Raw genomic sequence first — 22,201 nt, 5'->3', positions numbered from 1 at the left:
AAAAAAAAAAAAAAAAAAAAAAAAAAAAAAGAAAATGATTTATAAAGTAAAACACAAGTATCAGTTTTTATTAGTAAATACTGAGTTATATAAGAATAGCGGGAGGCATAGCCCTTAGAACACAAGTTTCCAAAATCTTAGGCCCAGTTGTCATTTATTTGTGATTCAGTTCAGAAGTATTTATTAAACTCTAATTAAATATCTAGGATTTGAAGAACTTGCTGGTATGTTCTACCAAGTAAATGAACAAGGTCAATAAAAAGTAAATGGAAGAGATTTAAATATCTTAAGAAAGTGCTTCAGTTGTGACCATTTACTTATGAATAGGTTTTATGGACAAGCACACTTGGGAATAGAAATACAATAGAGCTATTAGATAGTGAGCACTACTTTAAAAAATACCTCTATTATGGAAGTCTCCTAGCCTCTCCTCTCCTCCACCTCTTGTCCATCTGTCTACACTAGTGAGATTTTGTGTTTTAAATTATCTAAGAAATCTAATTACCAAAGTTTACATTTGAAATGTAATAACTTTTATATTGATTACATATCTGATGCCTTGGGTTTTTTAATTAATTCTCTTTCAAGTTTATGTATACAATTGGAATAATCTATTAACTGCATTTGATTGCATGAAGGAAGTTTTTTAAAAAATAAATTTTTTCTCTGTAAGTTGAATAGTAAAATTTAATATACCTCTAGTTTGTTGTATAATATATACCTGTACTTACTATCTCTATTGAAAAATGTTCTTTTATAGAGCTGCTATGAAATTTGCAATAGCAACTCTGTGTCAACTAACCATCCTAAAATGACTACTATAAAAGTTTCTGTTGTTTATACTAATTTTATCTATTTTAGAAATTTCTTAGTATTTGTGAAATGGATTTGCTATATGACTCAGAAGCCAGAGTCATAACCACCTAATTTTATGGGCTTCTAAGTAATGTGTAATTTAAACTGGTGATAGTAGCAATGTATTCTATGAAAGTAATTTTTTATCCTATGACTTAAGAACTCTTCCAGTCTTTTAAATGGACTTTTAGCTTCCATTCATACCTTTGCAGCCAGATTGTCTTCTTCAATACAACTATTGGAAGCAAACAATAAGTAATCACAATCATATACTGTATTTTTTTAAAACATGAAGTACATTAAATTCTTTTTTTCTGAAACTGGTTTTGATCTGAAGTAAATATGCTTCTCTTATATATCAGTACTTGAGTAACCCCTCACATTTGAACCATTGATTGCAGTTTGAGATTATATACTTACATATCTTATTGTCTTTCTAGGACATTGCTCTCTAATATTTTGTTTCTTAATGATGAGTTTTATACTGTGAAATTACCTATCCCTTTTTTCGAAACCATTTGAAAAAAGTTTGTGGAGTGATGGGTATAATATGAAACATTATTATTAAAATAACTGACAGCTTTTTGTTTTTGTCAGTGTTTAGGTTTTAGTCCACTGGTTTACGTTTCTTAAATAGTAATGCCTCTGATTTACCTTTTTATAAGATTATTTAATCAAAAATAGGCCTTTCCACATTTTTTGTTATAAATTAGTTTTCCGAATTAAAATTAAGCTACACAGTGCTACATGTATTTTTTAAACATTCCGAAATTTTCACTACATTTTAGATATTCTGAAATAATTGTCTAATCTAGGGATTATTGAGTAGCTGCTGTTTTTAAAAAGTAGTCTACAGTTGAACCTAAAATTAATGGACCACATCTTATCATATGGTATAGTACTGTATCCTCTGGTGGTTTTTCTTTGCTGGAGTAGAAATATCATTCCTATTTAACCAAACTTAACAGTAGGTAGAAAATTAGCTGGATGGCTTGCTTGTGCTTACTGTCTCTTCTCTCTCCTTTTCTCCTCATTTCTTCCTTTGCCCTTTCTCTCTATTCATGATTACTTTCTTTAGTTATTAAATTATTTTAAAAGTAGATATTTTCTCCTTTATTAAAAGAAGGCCTCACAGTCTTTTAAAATTATATGAAGTATGCTTTCCTTTTTAAGTTTAATCAGTCTGTTTATCCCTCACACTACAGACTGATTTTATTTGTAATCTTTCTTAATTTAGTGAGACAGAAGTTACAAAATAGTGCTGATGTTTCCATTATTTTTCTCCCCATATTGAACATTGCTTTCTTTTCTTTTCTAATATTTTTAGATAGTTACCAAATTCTTGATTAAATGTGAACCAAGATTGATTTCATACTGTATTTCTGGATCTTCTTATTGTTGATCAAGAAAGTAAACTCTGCCTTATTTTGCTCCCAAATTCCCCTTTATCTTGACTTGTCTTTGGTGGGAAGATTTAAGAGGTGGGCAGACCACAGAAGAAGTAGGAGGCATATAGCATATAATTGAATAAAGAGGATGGAGTACTATTTACTCATTTTAAGTATCACCAAGGGATAATCCTAGGTGCAATTCCTAGTTTTTTGTGACCAGAGGGCTGAAGAACCAAGAAATGTTCTTTAGCATTTACAATAAATTTAGAAGGCAATATCAGTTGCCTCCTTGTAGAAATAATAGTCTCGTTTTTTTTTTTTTTTTGAAGACCCATTTAGAGAACCAAATTCATAAATAACCTCAAGTGCTAGAAACCATACATTAGACTGTATATGAATATTGCTTTACCATAGATTTGTTTATGTATTTAATAAAGGAACACCTTAACTGGTAACTTAATTTTCTTAGATTTATAATACAATCTAAGGGAAAAGATTATTACTTGACATTAATGTTAATAACCTAAAGTTGACTTAATCTCTAACATAATTTTTCCTAGTTGCTTTTTATTTAAATGGAATTGCATATGGCGTTTTAAGTGTCTTTTTGTCTATTAGTTGTATATTGATGTAAAAATCTTGACTTCCAGTGTTTTCAAGAAAATCTACCACCAAGAATAAGAGGACTTAATAGACCTATTAAAAATCAGTCTTTTTATCCCTCACACTACAGACTGATTTTATTTGTAATCTTTCTTAATCCAGTGAGACAGAAGTTACAAAATATTGCTGATGTTTCTTAATGGGCCTGATTCTGCAGTGTTTTCCTTATGTTTACATGTATTAGGCAACTTAATTTGATACCATGAGAATAAAAACATTTAATAATTTCTCTCCTGAACACGAATGCCTTTTTGGTTTTTTCCCCAGCTATCAGGTACATATTACATTGTCATTTAAATGTCTGGTTTGCGACAGCATGGAACTTTAAAGGATCAAGTTTTTGGGAGTATTCCACAGTTTTGTTTTTTTACCGTTATGTTATATCTTGGCTTATGTGACTTTCATTCTTGGTGTTTGAACCTTAGATAAAGGAACTATTTTAAAGTTTTTTGCTGTATACTAAGTTGAATTTCCCCCCTGCAGAATCTTTTAATGGGTCTCCCACAGGAAGCATAAATTTGGTAAGTACTATTATGGGTACTTTAATTATGAAAGTGATTTGAAAATAGTGTAAAAGACTGAGACTTAACATAGGTAAATACATTATATATAAACAGGCCCCCAAATCATCCTTTAGTATTGTAAAAAGTTACTATGCTTTTAGAAAATGCTAAGTTCACATATAAGGTATCTATGAATTAGAACTTAAAAATATTTTATCTTTACTTTAAAAATTGGCTTAGGCTACACCTGCATAATTGCTTTTGTGCATTTTATAAACTGATTTCATTATTTTCTGTTCCAATATTTATGTGTTTAAATTACTGACCAGTGCTATGACAGGCAATAAGTTTGTGACACACAAATGTTTATATTGGAATCTTTTTTCTCCTCTTGTATTTAGAAAGAAATATAAAACTAGTAGGGATAACCAAAAACCAAGAGGTATTTCTTAAATTCTATACTAAAACAAATTCAGGTCATTGTAAAAAAAATTTTTTTTGTAAGTTTAGACAGTTTTACAAAAACTACATATTTATGATTAGAGATGAGAATGACATGTTTTTAGAATCTCAACTGTCATTGGCGTTTTATATATTCAGGGTAAAGCCTAAAATAATGAACATTTCAGTTCTCTTGTATATTCAGCATTGTCGTTGAATAACTTGTTTTCTGAGATTCTGTTAGGAGGAAATATTAGTGCCCTATAAAGGTTTCAGTTCAGTTTGGCTGGGTATGGGAGGGGGAAAACAGGTAAGGTGTTGTTTTGTTTTTCGTCCTACCTGCATTACTTTTTGTTTTAGACCTTTTGTAATAGCTAAATGTTTTACAGGTAGTTTTTCTTAGGTGTTATCTATATTACCATGTTTACTTCTAAAATAACCTTATTGAGTAAATGTTTTGTTACTGTATTATAAAACACTAAAGCAAATCTGCCGTGGAATTGTCAGATACTTTGTAAGTTTTAAAATGTTTTTCTAAATCATTTGGTATTATTACTATTTTCTTGTTACACTCCAGAGCTTTAAACAAAAAGAAATTTCTCCTAGAGCTTGAAGGAAGTGTTAAAAATAATGTTCGTTATACAGCAGAGTTTCCAAATGTGACAAAACTCTTCCTTGGTTTGAAAGTTTATAGTATTCACATTTGTAGTGCTTGTGTAAATGTTTAAACACTAGTAAAAAAAATTTTTTTCTTTATTCCATGTCTGGAATAAATGCTTTTCCAAATAAGAGAAATCTCTTTTGTCACATGTTAATATAAACCAGAATAGTCTCTGGATCAAAGAAAGGTCATACTTGAGGTCAGTGACTTGGAGTATTTTATTATTCCTATAAATCTGTTTAATTCATACTTTTAAGTAGTGGGACCATGTAGGCAAATTTTAGTGAATATCTGCATTTTAAAAATACCTTAAGATTGTAAACTAGATCACGGTAGTTTATTCCGATATACTAAACAAAGGAGATATTTAATGTGCTTGGTGTTTTGTACATTTGCCATTGGTAGCTGGGTAGGTAAATTATAAGCATTTCTGTTAGTGCCATTATGGCTGTGTTTGATTAACTATCATAGTAAAATTGAATTTTCAATTTTTTTCTTAGTGTTAAAAAACACCTTTGCTTGCAAGGAGTTTAAGAACCATAACTTAAAGAGCACTTTGCAAATTGTGCGTATTTCAATATAGCATTAATGAACTGGTTTTGAAATCACAATTCTCTTTTAAGTAATCAATTCTTAAATTTCTAAATCAAATGTAGTTTTATAAATTATATTTTACCAATTGTAACTTTATAGTTTACCTGATATTTACTTGTGTACTATAACTATATGTTTTTATCATATGTAACAAAAACAGTATTTACAAATTGCGTATTTTAAATGAGATAAAAAGACATTTTTCCACAAAGCCTTTTAACAACTTTTGAATTGCATAGTTTGAGATGCTAACATGTTTAAGGAGATAAATACATTTAGCATTTTAAATGTTAACATTACAAGGGAAGGTTACCATTATTAATAATGCTTTGTTTAAAAAAGTAGATTGTGTTACCTGTGCTGGCTTATAAACAGAAGAAGTTACAGTAGGTAATATAAATTTGGTAGAATATTCCATTTCCTCTGAGTCTTCTTTCACATAAAAATGTTGAAGTAAATGTTGTGCTATTTCTATTAAAATGTTTTCTTGAGCACGTAAAAAGAAGTGCATTCTTTTTTTCCCCCCCAAAGTATTTTCATTTACAGTATGTCCTGACAGAGATGTAGAGCAGGTATTAGCCCCATTTTACCGTTGGGAAACTGAAATCCGAGAAAGTAGTTGATATGGCTAAAGCCTCTTAAGGTACATTGGTAGTAGAGCATGGACTAGATCTCATTTAATTTGATGTCTTTGCCATTTGAGTTGACCAGGGAAGTCTTGTGGATTATCTGTATAAAGTCTTGTGGATTATCTGAAGAAAATCTATGTAATTCTGTCTCTAGAATTATCACGTTTTGCTTCTACTAACAATCAGTTTTTAGTAGATAAATTTTTTACGTTCTTAGAATGCAGTTGCCTTAATTTAAGTGACTTTGTGTCATATGGATGGTTGCATTTAAGTCATTTAGATGACTTTTTTAGTAATAGTAATAGTAATATTATGTTAGGACTCAAAAGCTCATTCACATTCTATTATTTTTAAAGTGTGAAATATATCTGAGTTATGTAACATGAATATGTGACATGTGAATAATGTAAGTACATGAAATATGTCTAAATTATATGTGTTTGGTGTCCTGAAGACCACTCCCAGGCTCAGTGATTTGCTAAGAAAACTCACAGGACCCACCATAGACTTACTCACGGCTAGAATTTCTTAACATGAAAGGTTATAAAGCAAAATCAGCAAGACAACATGTGTAAAATGTTGCCACCAGGAAAACTCATTGGAGACTAAATGTACAGGTTTTCTATCGGAGGCAGATTACATCACACACGCCAAAATTTCGGACTCCCAGAAGGAAAGCAGGTGTTCAGCATAAACAATTGTTGTATAGATAGTTTAGGTATAGTAAACCACTCTTACTGATTAGGGAATGCTGGGAATCTTGCCTAAATTTGAGTTCCCAGATTCTGAAAGCAGTCTTTTCTAAGCAGAGCAGTTGTAGGCTGCCATGTTAACTCTGCAGTCTGATTTCATTGTATGAATGTGTTCCTTTTTATGTATGTGTGTATATATGTATACGTGGCAAAACATTTTTAAAGTTTAGACCCAAAGGCCGTAGTTATAAAAGATTCATTTTGAGTCAATAGGAATTTGTTTATGGAGTTGCTTTTGAAAATTAATCATTTAAAATCTATCATAGTCTATGGATTCACCTCATTTAATAAATAATTAGAATAATAGCTAACATTTGTTATATTAGGCAGTTTTCTAAGTGTCTTCTATGTCTTATTTAATCTTCACATAATTCTGTAACTTAGGTGGTATTCTCATTTTATAGATAAGAAATCTGAATTAAATTTAAAAATTATTTCTAAGTTAACAAAAATATTAAGTTAAAAAATACAGAGCTGGTTCTGGTATATTTCAACATAAATGCTAAGAATATGTCTACTTATTTTTATCTAGATTTTCTTGCCATGTAAGGACCATAATTGAAAAGTAACAAGTTACAGTAGATGGACAAGCAATTAAGGATTAAATAATCTAATAGATTATTTATTACTAAATTATTTTGTTTTATTGTTTCTTAATCTTTGCTTTTTTTCTATTAGCCTAAATAGAAAAGATTATTGTGTGTGGAGGGGATGGAGGGATAGAAATAATATATAGTTTACATGCATGTAAATGAGTAATTGTAATGCATATATGATGTAGAAATCTTTGACACTTTTTTTCGTATAAAATTTTAAAAATTTGTATCCTGATTTTTTTTTCTCAGTCTTTAGATGACCTTTCAAATGTGTCTTCTGATGACTCAGTACAACTTCATGCCTACATTTCAGACACTGGTAAGAGACTTTGAAGTATAATTATTACATTAAAACTATTTATTATCCCTAAATTACTTTTCACATTTATTTTTATTAACCATGTTTTTTGTTCTTTAGTCATATTTTCTTTTTACTTTTCTTCCGCAGCATGTCCTTCATTAAATTCTATGATATTTATGTGCTTATGTATTTGGGTATTTGATCTAAGATTGTCACTATCAACATTTGAAAATGCTTATATTCTAAGTGTTTTACCATTTCTAATAAACTCTGAAACCATTCTTTTCCTCTTTGATGCTTGGGTCTGGCTGATAATTGTCTGTATAATTCTCATTAAATTTTTTCTGGAGTGATCTTAGTTCAGGATTAGTTTTTATACATGCAAAGTCAGGCTAGATAACTGTGGTAAATGAAGCCTCCCGGTATAGGAATTCGCAGAACTTCAGGAAGTGCTTGAATGGGGTGAGAAACCTCTAAAACTTTGTGATCATTCAGCATACATGGAGAATTGTTAGTAAACCCAGGAAAAGTTATCAGTTTTCATCAATGCCATTGAGTTATTAGATAATACTAATGAGTATTAAATAATGACAGTTTTCTTATCTGACCTCTCACTCTTCTTAGAATACAAGAGTGTGTTTGTTTGTCATATTATATACTGAAGTGTAAACATACTAAGGTATATACCTTGATTCAATTTTATGCTTACATTTTAGACACCGAAGAGATTTTACAGTATAGTATAGTTTAGAAGACAATTAATTTACATCTTTTAAAAATAGTTCTTGGTTTCCTTTTTCTTCTCACTGGAACTGAAGTCTCAATTGACATTTGTTCACTGCCAGATTTCTGGAATAAAACAAGTATTTATTAACTTCTTAAAATGTATGGAAGCACTGTGCTAGGCAATTTTAAGAAACTATTTCTGCCTGACAAACACATATAAACACTGAAGAGGCAGCATAATATAGTGGTGAATAGTACAACTTTTTGACAGAATTCTTTGGGCTCAGACCCCAGCTCTGCCAATTGATAGATGGGTGAGCCATTTAAAATTAAGGTCTAGTTTAAAAAAAAATAGCTGGGTAAACCTGAGTAAGTTCCGTCTTTGTATCTCAATTTCCTTATCTGTAAGATGGGACGGCAATAATAACAATACTACATAATTCATAAGGTTGTTATGGAACTAATTAATTACATTGGTAATTATGCATAACAGGCATCATATTTGATTGTTGGTTCAATAAATATTTTACCAGCTGGACTTCAGAGTCTCTTTGGTTCTAGATCCTGTGTCTTCAACATCTTTGTTTCAAAAAGTAGGAGCTTATAGACTAGTCCAGTGCTACTGAAAGAATGGTCCAAGGAAGCAGTACACACACAAGAGTGGTAGTCTAGTACGTTTGTTGCTTCCTTCATTGAGAAGTCTTGCTTTAAAAAGTATTAGCTAACTTAAACAGTATGATTAGTAATAAAGTTGATTTACTTTCTGGTGCTATTTTTTTTACAGAATAAGAATTATTAGCAAATAGTTTGCAGATCACCTGCTATGAGTAACATTGGCCTAATTAATAAAAACAAACCCTTCTAGATAAATCATCATCTTCACAAAACCAGTATCTGTAACTCCCTTATCTTCCTTTAAGTCAAATTACCTTGATGTCTTCTGCATTTCTTTTATAATTACCTCATTATTCTTCCTATGGTGCATGCACCCTGGGTGATCTTCCAAGCCTGTGAATTTTTGACAAATCCTGATTATTCTTTTTTAAAATGCTTTCTTATATTTCTTCTTTTTCATTCCCTGCCATTCTCCTTGTTCTTGTTAATTTTTAATTCATGATGGTTAGCTGCCTAGTTGGCCTCTGCTTTCTATTTTCCTTTCCCAAACCTATCTTGGACACACCTGATAAAAACCATTCCCTTGTTGCCATGCCATCTCCATTGAGAAATGGTGGTTCTCTAACATGATTAAAAAGTGTTGTCCTGTTTGATTTGTATAAGTCTCTGAGAGAAAGATAACTGGACAAGATGAACAGTGAATAGTAGTGCTAATTACAGAGCAAGATGTCCAAAGTGTATTTCTAGGCATACATTTTTTCAATTCAGAAACAGTGATATTACATAGAAAGCGAATGAAAGACAATTTTGAAAAGAAAATACAAATCTTAGTAAAATTTTTATGAAAGTTTGGGAAGAGTTTCTGTCCAACTACTGTTGCCGACAGAGTGTTCTAATGTTTATACTATTAATTTACCAAGAAGCTATACTGAACTTCTTCTGCCGAGTTATACACAAAATAGCAAAATATTTAGCCCCAAAACTTGACCACTTTTATTCACAATTACGAATCAATGTCATCTATTATTGCAAGATCAGTTTTAGACTTCTGGTTAGTATAGTAGTCTGAACTGCTATGGGAAATCCTGCCTTTCACACATAGAAAGGCTGAAAACAGTATTACAAGAAGAGCGGAAAAGGGAAATCTACAGGTGCCATAGACCATGAGGAAAAATAAATTTAGGGAATTGAAGGGATGTTAAAGCAAGGGGCTCATATAGCATAAAGACCGGGTCTTGATTTTGGTAGGTTGCATTTTCACGTCCTCAAGTTTAGAAGAGGCAGGATGGGCCAAGGCTGTGCGAAGCTGGAATAAAGTCCTTCGCATAAATCGTAATGTCACAAAAGGCAGCTTGATGTCAAAGAGGAACTAGGAAAACTTAGCCTACCTTCAGCAGAAAGAACAAGAAATGTCAAGATCGTGATTAGAAATGGCATCTGCTGTCACCCACAAAAAATTGAAAGCCCAGCTGGCATCCCATCATGGGTGTGTCTGGACTTAGCTGTCCTCAAGTGATTATGTATCACAAAATTTCAAGCTAAAATTATTTCTGAATCACTGAAACCAGCAGTTAGAGTGGTGACACTTGACACTGTTCCATGTGAATGTTTCCCTAGCCCAGGGCACTCAGAAGACCCAGGGAGAAATAAAACCAGTTGGAAATGAGCTTACAGAAAGCAATTAATAGCAACAGAAAGAAATAGGAACCACAATAAGAGAAAGCCTACAGAACCAGCAGATAATTTGCATCCTGTGAACCTGGAGATACCAGTCTTAATAGACTGGGTCATAAGTATGTTAAAAATATTCCTTGAAAGAAATCCTGTGACAAGAATAAACACTATGAAAACCAAATAAAATTCTAGAGATAAAAAAATACAGTGATTGAAATTAAGGTCAGAGGATAGATTAAGAAATAGACCAGATACAGATGAGAAGAGACTCAACTTTTGGAGACCAGATTCTAGAGTGCAGGAAGAGAAAGAAATGGAACATCAGAGAGACAAGTTAAAGAAAAGTATTTGAAGTGCATATCCTTACTTAAGATTAGTACAAAATGGGAATGGGCCTTGATTTTAAAGATTACCTGACTTGCTTGGTATGTGGCAAATTAATAGGAAAATACTTTGAAAAAAAAATGCCCAGAATAAACTGTACTTGTGAACTGTTTAACATTATGAAAGAAAAATAAAATTGCCAGAAGATAAATCTTATCCTGTGGCTGTTGCTGTTTAGTTGTAAAGCTTTTAATTGTAATACAACTGAAGAGTGAAGTCTAGTACAAAATCTTATTTATTTTTTTCTATATTAAATTTAAGAAATTCTAATTTTACACTCTGAGGTATGTTAGATGTAGTAATGTAATGATGTAGTGATGTGGTAACAGAAAGCTCTTTGGAAGAGAGAATCGTAATAGATACTGCTTTGTGGTTGATAGTGTCACACTAAACTTAGTTTATTTTGTATTGTAGCCATTATTTGTAATACCTTATGAATGTGAGCATGGAGGATGGGAATCTTTCCTTTGGGGACATCCTTTTGTCTCAGTCTGTCATTTCAGATTCTTCTTCATTTCATATTATCTTTTTTGTTTTCTTCGTCTTCCTCCTTTTTTGTGTCTTTGTTCCTCTTCATTTTGTTTTAAATGACTAGTATATGCTGACTATGACCCATATGCTGTGGCAGGCGTTTGTAATGATCATGGCAAGACATATGCATTATATGCCATCACTGTACACCGGCGTAACCTAAACAGTGAGGAAATGTGGAAAACCTATCGTCGTTATAGTGACTTTCATGACTTCCACATGAGAATCACTGAACAGGTAATAAAGTTTTAAAAACTTGTGCATTTTATGTTGTTTCTTGATTTGATTTTGATTACAAATAATTCTGAGGATGCTCAGATATTAATTTTATAAAAGGTAAGAATATTTGGTATAGTCACCATAAATCTTAGAATTAATCTGAGCATTTAAGTAATAAATGTTGAACACTTTATCAGTCCTAACCATTGTGGACTAGTGACAAAATATCAAGGGTAAAAATATCTTGGAAAATTAAAGTGAATACATGTTTCTGATTTTAAAATATGTGTGTGTATATTGTGCTTTTCAGAGTTTTTTGGGCTTAGTTTGAAAGTAGGGATGGGCATTGCTGTAGTACATTTTGTGCTTTTGTTTTTGAAGGCATAATTTAAACCTAGAAGTTAGTTTAAATGGCAGCTTCATCTAGCAGTGTAATGGTGAAGTGAATCCTTGATACATCACTCAAGTTATTTTGAATCACAACCTAAAATAAATTTAATATTAACCAAATCATATTTTCAGTTCTTACTAATACAACCCTCTTGTTTTATAGAAGTAATTTAAAAGGACTCTTAAAAAATCTAAAGAAATTATTTCCCTGTCCTATTTTTTAATTAAATATTTTCTCAAAACAATAAAAGATCTTTGATGAATTGGAATAAATGATCTATGAAATTTATTTTAACTCTTAAAAAGTCCTTGATTCATTCAGGGTTTTAAGGTATACAACTGGTATTAAACCAATAATAGTTAAAAGTGACATCTGATTGGGTGAACTAAAGCTTTGCAATGACATTGTACTACTTAAGAAATCAGAAAATATCTTTTTTAACTTGATAGTGAAAAATCTATAGTTGGCACCATGATAATCTTATTAAAATATCTTGTGGATAGAGTGAGATAAACTATTAATAGCTTTAAAGTGATGAAAAACAGGTTAATGTTGACTTCTGAAGCCTATATTAAAAGGACTTTTTTATTAGTAAGAAAATTAAATTAATAACTTTGGACATGCGCATTCTTCTGTTCTTATGTCGAATAGAACCTTTCTTCATGTTTAGCTTGATTCGTTTGCAGAGATTAAATAATTTTTGTGCCCCACATTGAAGAAATAATTTACTTTTAAAAATATTACCTGTTTGAGGACGGGGCACAGTGGCTCACACCTGTAATCCAGCAGTTTGGGAGGCCGAGGCAGGCAGATCGTGAGGTCAGGAGTTCAAGAACAGCCTGGCCAGCATGGTGAAACCCTATCTCTACTAAAAATGCAAAAAATTAGCTGGACATAATGACGGGTACCTGTAATTCCAGCTACTCAGGAGGCGAGGCAGGACAATTGCTTGAAACTGGGAGGCGGAGCTTGCCTTGAGTTGAGATCACGCCACTGCACTCCAACCTGGGTGACAGTGAGACTCCATCTCAAAAAAAAAAAAAAAAAAAAAAATAAAAAAAAAAAAAAAAAAAAAAAAAAAAAAAAAAAAATACCTGTTTGATATTGTTCTAAAAGCATATAGCTCATATATCTTTTTAATTTTCATCCATATACTTCAACCAAACATGATAATTTAAAAAATAATTTGAATTAGTAAAGGTAGTTTTATTTATTTGCAGGTTAATTTACTTGCAAATTAAAGAGAGTTTAGTGTAATATGAAATGTTCTTTGAGTAAATAGTTGTAATTTTCTTTCTAGTTAAATGAATAACCATTCCCTAACTCAGATGTTCTGGACTATAACTGTAGGCATTATGTTTATATATTGACAAACATGAATGAAGAACATACCTTTTAAGAAAACTTTAAGAGGATAGTTCATACAGAAATTTCCCCTTTCAGTTCAGCATCAGAAGTTACATGAAATTGATACAGCACAATTTCTTTTTCAAACAGCTCAGTGCAAGTGAAATGGATGTGTTTTGACTTGGGGTGGGTGTGTGTGTGTGTGTGTGTGTGTGTGTGTTTCTTACCAAGTCACAGTAGTTTTGATTACCTAAGTATTTAAATTGCTCACAGAACTTAAGAAATTAAAGACTCCTCTTTTAAATGAAAATTAGGTTTTAGTAAAATATTAAGTATCTGTAAATAAGACTTAGGGTGTTTGCCTTTTAGCTCAGCCTTATCTATATTTTTAAAACTCAAATCCCTAATAAAATAATGGAAGAAAAATGTAATGACTTGTAATTCAACAGTGGGTCACAGTACAGCCAGTTAACATGAATAAATAGTAACTGCATAGAACTTTTAAAGTAAAATTATTTTAAAACAAGTTTCATTTTGTTTGTGTACTTTGACATCTGACATTTTTCCAAGGCCCAGTACAGTGGTTCATGCCTGTAATCCCAGCACTTTGGGAGGCTGAGGTGGGCAGATCGTTTGAGCTCAGGAGTTTGAGACCAGCTAAGAAAACATAGCCAAACCTTGTCTCTACAAAAAATACAAAAATGTAGCTGGGCATGTTGGTGCCTGTCTGTAGTCCCAGCTATTCTGGAGGCTGCGGTGGGAGGATCACTTGAGCCTGGGAGGTGGAGGTTGCAGTGAGCCAAGATCCTGCCACAGCACTCCAGCCTGGGTGACAGAGTGAGACTCTGTTCCGTAGATAAATAAATACATGCATGCATACATACACATATAACAAGCTAAATGTATGAGCTATCATTTATTTTCTTTAAAAATTTGAATAATCTTATTTGATATTTTATGGAGATGTATAAGGATTAAAACAAAATAATTAAAATGTTAAATGACATTATGTTGGAAATTGCCTGAACTGCTCATTCATTGATTTAGCAAATATTTATTAAATTTTTCCTATGTGTCTGGTACTTGGTGCTAGCAACATAACATGGAACAAGACAAACTAAGTCCTTGGCTCTAAGAGCTTGTAGTATAGTCACTAGGGTGCATTTCTATTTTATTTGGTGAAATCTACATAGGTATAGGTAAACTACTAATGATTTAAATGTTAATAACATTATTCATTAAGGTAACTGAGTAAAAATGTGCACATATGTTAAACATATCTTGAATTCTTTTAATACAAAATTTCAAATATGTTCTTTAAATTTTCCATCAGTATATTAGGAATCTAAACTTGGTGTGTTTAATGTAGAAAAGTAAGATCTTTGATTTTAGAATGTCCATGATTTATGTGTAGTATTTGAATTATTTGTAAACATTAAAATCCTCATAATTTATTTTAGTTCTTTTGGGTGAATTTGTAATTTTTTTTATGTGCCTTTAAAAAACATTTTCATGAATTTTTGGCAGAGGAAATTACATTACTATTCAGGGAATGGGCAATTTTTTGCTTGTTCTTCAAAATAATCTTTTAAATAGCAAGTTTATGATGAATTAATACGGAGTATAGATTTTTACATGTTCTCCCTTGCTTTTATAGTTTGAGAAAATTGTTAAGTGATTTATGTTTCTTTTCCAGATAGACAACTTAAGAAGGAATATATTTTAGTCATTTAGGCTTTAGGAAAATAACTGTTACTGGTTTTTTTTTTTTAATTAGTAGTAAGGTTTAATGTTTTAAAGTTTATGAAATAAATTGCTATTTTAATGGGTACTGTCATATTTCCTTGGTATATTAGTTTGGTAGGGCTGCCCTAATAAAATACCACCAACTAGGTGACCCAAAACAACAAATTAATTTTCTTACAGTTCCAGAGGCTAGAAATCAAAGATCAAGGTATTGACAAGTTTGGTTTGCCATGAGGCCTCCCTTCTTGGCTTGTAGATGGCAGGGTTCTTGCCGTGTCCTTACATGGCCATTTCCTTATGTGCATGCATTCCTGTTGTCTTTTAGCGTGTCCAAATTTTCTTTTCTGATAGGATACCGGTCAGGTTGGTTTGGGGCCTACCCTAAGGGCTCATTTAAACTTAATCATCTCTTTAAGGGCTTTATTTCTGAATTCAGTCACAATCTGAGGTACTGATAGGCCTTCAACATGAATTTGAGGAAATACAGTAGAGGCCCACAAGACTTGGTAATGCCAGAAAAAAAAAACACATGTATTTTCTAAAATTGAGTGAGTAGTTTAATATAATGTGGATAGGTCATATTGGAGGAAATATCTTTTAGGACACCTTGGAAAAGTAAATTTGCTCCCCCAAAATTTTTTTGACATGTGATATTCAGGAGGACCCATTTCTAATACTTTTGTGAATCACAGAATTTGGTAATACTGCTATAGTATAATGTTTTCTCTGTAAATTGCCTCTACCCTTTTTTGGTTTTCCTGCCAATATGGGAAGAAAAAAACCACTTTTTAACTTTCATGTATAACATATAATGAACTTGTTCAAATTTTAGCTCTAAGCAGCCATTAGATTTGTCCTTACTTTAACAATGTATCACAGTCTTCCAGTTGGGGGATGAATATTATCCTAATACTTTTTATTTCTTTTTAATCTCTGTACCAAGAATTAGTTTTCCTTACAGAGACATTGTTGTTTTGAACAAATACTGTTATAAAAAGTTTGTTTCACTTTAGGATATGTATCAAATGGGAAAAATGGTGAGGCTGTTTGAAATTTTAGGTACTAAGCTGTCGATCACGTACAGTCACTAGTTAAATGACTTTGCTCTTACACTATTTTAGCAGCTAGCATGGTTAAAAATCTGTGTTTTAGCAAGGCATTATAGATTACTGTGATGGACCTTTGAAGGTGCATCCAAATGTTAAGTCTGTAAGTACTAGACTTTTGCTGTACACATTTACTTTGTGTTTGTGATTTTACAAAGATAAAATTGTTCTTAATTTTTTTTGTTAGTGTAATCTATGAGTTTGTGTTTAATGGGGTTGATGGGGCAAAGGTATCAATATTTATTATAATTGTATATGTACAGGATTATAATTAGCTGTTATCTATAGTTTGAAATTTGCCTTTTTATTTGCTAGTACTTTATTCACTGGTCCAAGGCTTATTAAGGAAAATATTTTTTCAAAACCTTTTATTATGAAAATTTTGAACAATCTCAACATGAGGGAGAATATTAAATGAAACCCCATTGGTCAATATCCATCTTCATCATTTATGCTAGTTTGTCATTCTTGATTTAAAATACTTTTTAAATAATATTAGAACTGTGTTTTGAGAATATTTGGACAATGTTTTTTATTTTCTGATTTTTGCTTAGTATATTGCAAAATAATCTTTTGAAGATGTTTTTAATTTGTAGAGAAATCATCAGTTTGGAAATTCTTTTGTCTCTATAAAACATGCTACTAAATGTATTTTGTCTTACAGTTTGAAAGTCTATCAAGCATATTGAAGCTTCCTGGAAAAAAGACTTTTAATAATATGGATAGAGATTTTTTAGAAAAGAGAAAAAAGGATCTAAATGCATACTTGCAGGTAAGTTCATGCTTACTATTACCCACAGATTTTCATTTAATATAGCACACAGGTAGAGCAGCATGTTTTTACTGTGATTGCAGAATAGCAACCACTTTTGTGCAGCATGTCAAATGTGATATGTAGTCTGCTTAGTAATTTATAAACTTTATTTTTGTGTTCAATGATTAACTTAGAAGTTTTCTAAACATGTAGTGTTAGGGATTTTGCCTGTTTGTGTTTAGATAAATGCAAATGCGTCTCTTCTCCTGGCTTAAGGCAAAATGTCTGTCATCATTTTTATGACCTAGGTCAAATGTTTGATTTTTTTTAAGTGCTTGCTTTATAATTCCATTAATATCTGCATCAGTTATTTACAAGATTCTTAAGAAAAAAATCTTTTATCATAAAGGTATCTTTTAAATATCACAATATTACATGCTTCTTAGCAAATAAACTCAGTATGTCAAAACTTGTTCCACTGAAGGAACTAAGCTAGAATGTTGTTTGTTATATTAGCAGTTGTGAAAGCAGTAGTTTGTTCAGGGCTTCCATATAACACTTGAATGTTTTCGTTTGGATTATTTTATGTACTTTATTTCATTTATTTTTGTTTGGATTTTTTTATGTATTTTATTTCATACTATTTTGTCTCTCTTGAGACAGAGTCTTGCTCTGTCACCCATGCTGGAGTGCAGTGGTGCAGTTATAGCTCACTGCAACTTTGAACTCCTGTGTTCAAGGGAGCCTCCTGCTTCAGCCTGCTGAGAAGCTAGAACTACAGGTGCATGCCACTGTGCCTGGCTAATTTTTTAAATTTTTTGTAGAGATGGGGTCTTGCTTTGTTGCCCAGGCTGGTCTTGTATTCCTGGCTCGAGCAATTCTTCCGCCTCAACCTCCTAAAGTGGTGGTGTTAGAGGCATGAGCCACCTTGCCCAGCTTATTTAATGTTAACTCTAGAATTGTTATGCAAATAACAACAGTTTTCTAACCTGGATCTTCTTAGTATAAGCTATAATATCTGAAAATAGAATAGTAAATATATTTGGACAACTTTCACCTTAGATACACTGAAAGTCAAAGTAGATGAGGTGAAGATATATACACCAGACTGTTAATTGTCGTAAAATTATTGGTGACTTTGTCTTAACTGTGTAATTAGATTTTTAAAAATATAAATCAGTATTTTTTAACTATACATTTTTTATGAGCTAAAATTATAAACAGTAGTTAATCTCTAGCATCCTGCTAGTTTAAGATAATCTTTTTTCTTCCTGTTAGTTACTATTAGCTCCTGAAATGATGAAGGCATCCCCAGCTTTAGCACACTATGTGTATGATTTCCTTGAGAACAAAGCCTACAGTAAAGGAAAAGGGGATTTTGCTCGCAAGGTAAGTAAGCAGACCATTAAATTGGGTTTCTTTTTAGGTCTGTTTTCTTACTTTGTTTATAATAAAAGAAAATAAATTTAGATTTGTATGTGTGTTTTAAAACTAGGAATTTTGTTAAGTTCTCCTCAGCATGTTTATCACTATTGATAGGAACATATACATATAAACTTCTATCTTCACATGTTTATAATTCAGCAGACGTGTGAAAGGAAGAAAAAAACAATTTGAAATGGTACATTAAGAAAAGTTTGCCTGAGACAAGTCACAAGCTTTTCATTATCTGTAGAGGGAAATGTTTCATGCTGAGAGAAAATGTTGTTTACTTGGAATAATGATAAAAATACTAAATAGGATATGTTCTGAAAGTATGCCTCTTGAGAAAAATCTTTATATATGAAATATTTTAAATAATTTAAAATAGGATTTAAGACCCATACTTGGAATAAAATGGTAAGGTAAGACAGTAAATAAGTGTTTAAATTAGGTAGGATAGCTTAGGGGGTAAGAACACAAGCTTTGAAATCAGGCAACCTTTTGGTTCAAATCCCCGCTCTGCTCTTTACTAGCTGTGACCTTGAGCATGTTACTGAACCTTTGGTATTTCAGTTTACTCAAGAAATGAAGTTTTTTGTTTTGTTTTGTTTGTTAGACGGAGTCTTGCTTTGTCAACAGGCTGGAGTGCAGTTATGTGAACACGGCTTGCTGCACTCTCTGCTTCCTGGGTTGAAGCAATTCTCCTGCCTCAGCTTCCTGAGTAGCTGGGACTGCAGATGCACCACCATGCCCAGCTAATTTTTGTACTTTTTTGTAGAGATGGAGTTTGCTGGCCAGGATGGTCTTGATCTCTTGACCTGATGATCTGCCTGCCTCAGCCTCCCAAAGTGCTGGGATTACAGGTGTGAGCCACCGAGCCTGGCCAAGAAATGAAGATTTAAATGTCATTAGAGTACTATATGACTCATGCAGTATTCTTTATATTACAGTGCCTGGAAAATTAATAAACCTCTCAATAAGTGTTTGCTCTTAGTAATAGCAGCAATACAAGCAGGAGCAGCAGTGGGGGAAGCTGGTATTTATACCAGTCTTTGTATTTTATCACTTTTTATAAGTTTGAAAGTATTTCAAAATGACAATGTAAAAAGAACAAGGACTTTCTCACTATTCTTCATCCCCCTAAAAAGACCAACTTTTTTTTTTTTTTTTAATTTAAGGAATTAATACAAAATAATTAAGAATTAACAATTATAGGAAGTTCAGGCCAGGCATGGTGTCATGCCTGTAATCCTAACACTTTGGAAGGCTGAGTTGGGTAGATTGCTTGGGCCTAGGAGTTCGAGACTAACCCTGGTAACATAGTGAGACCCTGTCTCTACAAAAAATTAAAAATAGCTGGGCATGGTAGTCCCAGATACTCAAGAGGCTGAGGTGTAAGGATCGCTTGAGCTTGGGAGGCCAAGGCTGCAGTGAGCCATGGTCATGCCACTGAACTCCAGCCTGGGTGACAGAGCCAGACTGTCTCAAAAAACTAAAAAAACAACTTTCATATGATTACTTTAGGATTTTTGATTATATAGGTTGGTGCAAAAGTAATTGCAGGTTTTGGACATTAAAAAAATAATAATGGCAAAAACCACAGTTACTATTTGCATCAACCTAATAACATTTCTAAGTTAGTGTTTTATTTTAATAACAAGTTCCAGAGTGTGGCCCTTATAATGCAGGGGAAAAATATATGGCGCTTATCTGTGTATTTCATGATTGAAGTAATGGAGTTAAATTCCCAGTTTGAGTAGTTTTATTGTCACTAGAGATGCATTTTAGTCTTCTATGTTTTTTATGTTTATGTGTCTCTTCTCCTCTAAAGGTGGTATCCATTTTAAGATAAACTAATAAATTGATAACAGCTTTTGGAGATAAAAGAAATATTAAAGTATACATTTTTTTAACCAAACAACAATAACACATGTGTATGTCCAAACAGTTATATACCACTTATTTTTAAAATTAGTAATGGAATCTACCTATCCTTCTGATTCATTTCTGGAATTCCACAATAAATACGTTTTTCATAAACCACATTGGCGATAACCAAGGTCATATTGGCCTCCTTAGAGTGTCAGAATAATTTTTATGCATATCAAGGATTTGAGATTTCCAGCTATATTTTCTTTTTGGCTAAATGATAGTTTAATATTTTTCTCCTTAGAGAAAAATATTAAATATTTTTAATATTTATTAAATATTTATTAATAATTTATTAATAATAAATATTAGAGAGGTGGCAATGTTTCCTCAAGCTGCACATTTTAAATGTTGTATTGTGCTTTAATGTTCACTGATAATTTAATAGCTATTGAATAAGATCATCTCCAAACATTTTATCAGTGGCTGTTCAGAACTTAAGAAATAGTACTTCACAACACGTTTATTTGGTCACACAATGAGTCCCAGCTTTGGAAAATCTGTGGAACATTTCTAGAAAGAGTGACTGACAAGTAGCTTTCCTCTGTGCACACAGTATCTTTCTATCCAGTTTTGTATCATGTTGAAGGCATTTTAAGCTAAAATTAGAGATGTAAATTTAAGTTAAAATACCATTGTGTTTATGTTGTTAACAATACAAATAACTGAGCTGGGGTAGTAATTGAATACACAGCATCTGTGTATGAACAGCTAAATGTACGCTTATGCTGGCAATCTATAATCTACTCCTGTACGTGACCATCTGAAAGTTTTTCTTTTTTTCTAAAAATCTGCTTTAAAACAAATCTTGTTTTTGGAAATGTTCTCATACAATAATGGACTCTGCTTTTATGCTTATGAAATTCTTCTTTCATGGTTAAGCAGCAGTCACCTATAGAGGTTTTTCATTCTTCTTACCCCAATTGCTTCCTAATGCAAATGCTTGGGCTTTGCCTTTGGGGAAAAAAAAAATGCTTCTGTACTTCTGGGATGCTGCACAGACAACTATTTTTAATTATTAGGAAATTTGTTATATAGATTTAGTTTCTCTTCGAGTATCAATGGTAGTATAGCCTTATGCCTAGATAACCATGTGAGATAGTATCCATTTAACCAATTCATACTAGCTAACCTCAGGTTTCTGCTGTGAAGTGTGAGATGTATAAATTTCTAAAATATTTTTGAGGATATCACACGATTGTAACTCAAGTTGGGGGTTAAATTGAAGTTTATGCCTTTTATGCTTCTGAAATGCTATTTCTTCTGTGACTTATTAGAGAGGTGGCAATGTTTCCTCAAGCTGCACATTTTAAATGTTGTATTGTGCTTTAATGCTTATCTCTCTTTAGAATTCTATGCTATGATCTCATTAGCTTATTTATATGTTAATTACCATTTAAAAGAAAAGGCCACAGTGTTGCAAATTATGTCCTGATTAATTTGAACAAATTGTTCTCGTTGACCAAAAACTACAGGTTATAGAATTAGAATTACACATGTGCATGCATGCACGCACATGTGCATCGTATGCATGAACACACGCAAGAATTAGCCACACGAGAATTAACTTCATCTTTTTATCTTTTTGTTTCTCTCCAACAGTAGTTGTGTTTTTCAAATCCTTATTCAAGCTAATTTCTGTCCTTTGGTTTTACTCTGAGTTGTACTCTACCAGTGCCCCTCTTAGGGTTGGATATTCCATCAAGCATATCTGTGGTACTATTCGCTGAGCGTAAGCCAGGGAGTAACCAGCCAGAACTCTCAGCCTTTGTACAGTTACCTTGAAATTCACTTTTTGTTAATACTCATCTTACCTCTTCTAGTTTTTCTTGATGGAAGCCATGAAAAATATTATTAGTGTGAAGTAATTTTGTCTTCTTCTCATCTTTTAACATTGCTGTGATTACTAAGGAGTGAGGTTCAGTTTTGTTACTGTTACTCATTTTTTTCTCTTTGCATGGAACATAATTT

General features: G+C 32.0%; 1 protein-coding gene across 5 annotated transcripts in view; it reads left to right on the top strand.

Annotated features, from left to right (window-relative positions):
- Window positions 1–22,201, top strand: part of SNX13 (sorting nexin 13) — a 139,440-nt gene that overhangs the window by 103,340 nt on the left and 13,899 nt on the right. For 3 of the 5 annotated variants that reach the window (XM_037737892.1, XM_017526928.2, XM_017526929.2), the window contains 5 exons: window positions 3,393–3,430; window positions 7,335–7,404; window positions 11,381–11,553; window positions 16,790–16,897; window positions 18,158–18,268. In XM_037737892.1, the coding sequence (XP_037593820.1) occupies window positions 3,393–3,430; window positions 7,335–7,404; window positions 11,381–11,553; window positions 16,790–16,897; window positions 18,158–18,268 (500 nt within the window). Of the gene's footprint in view, window positions 1–3,392; window positions 3,431–7,334; window positions 7,405–11,380; window positions 11,554–16,789; window positions 16,898–18,157; window positions 18,269–22,201 lie in introns of those variants that run through there. The other 2 variants (XM_017526925.2, XM_037737893.1) reach the window with 2 other exon arrangements.

Source organism: Cebus imitator, unplaced genomic scaffold (genome assembly GCF_001604975.1).
Source record: "Cebus imitator isolate Cc_AM_T3 unplaced genomic scaffold, Cebus_imitator-1.0 Scaffold45, whole genome shotgun sequence".
NCBI lineage: Eukaryota > Metazoa > Chordata > Mammalia > Primates > Cebidae > Cebus > Cebus imitator.
This window is presented reverse-complemented; position numbering and strand designations above follow the sequence as displayed.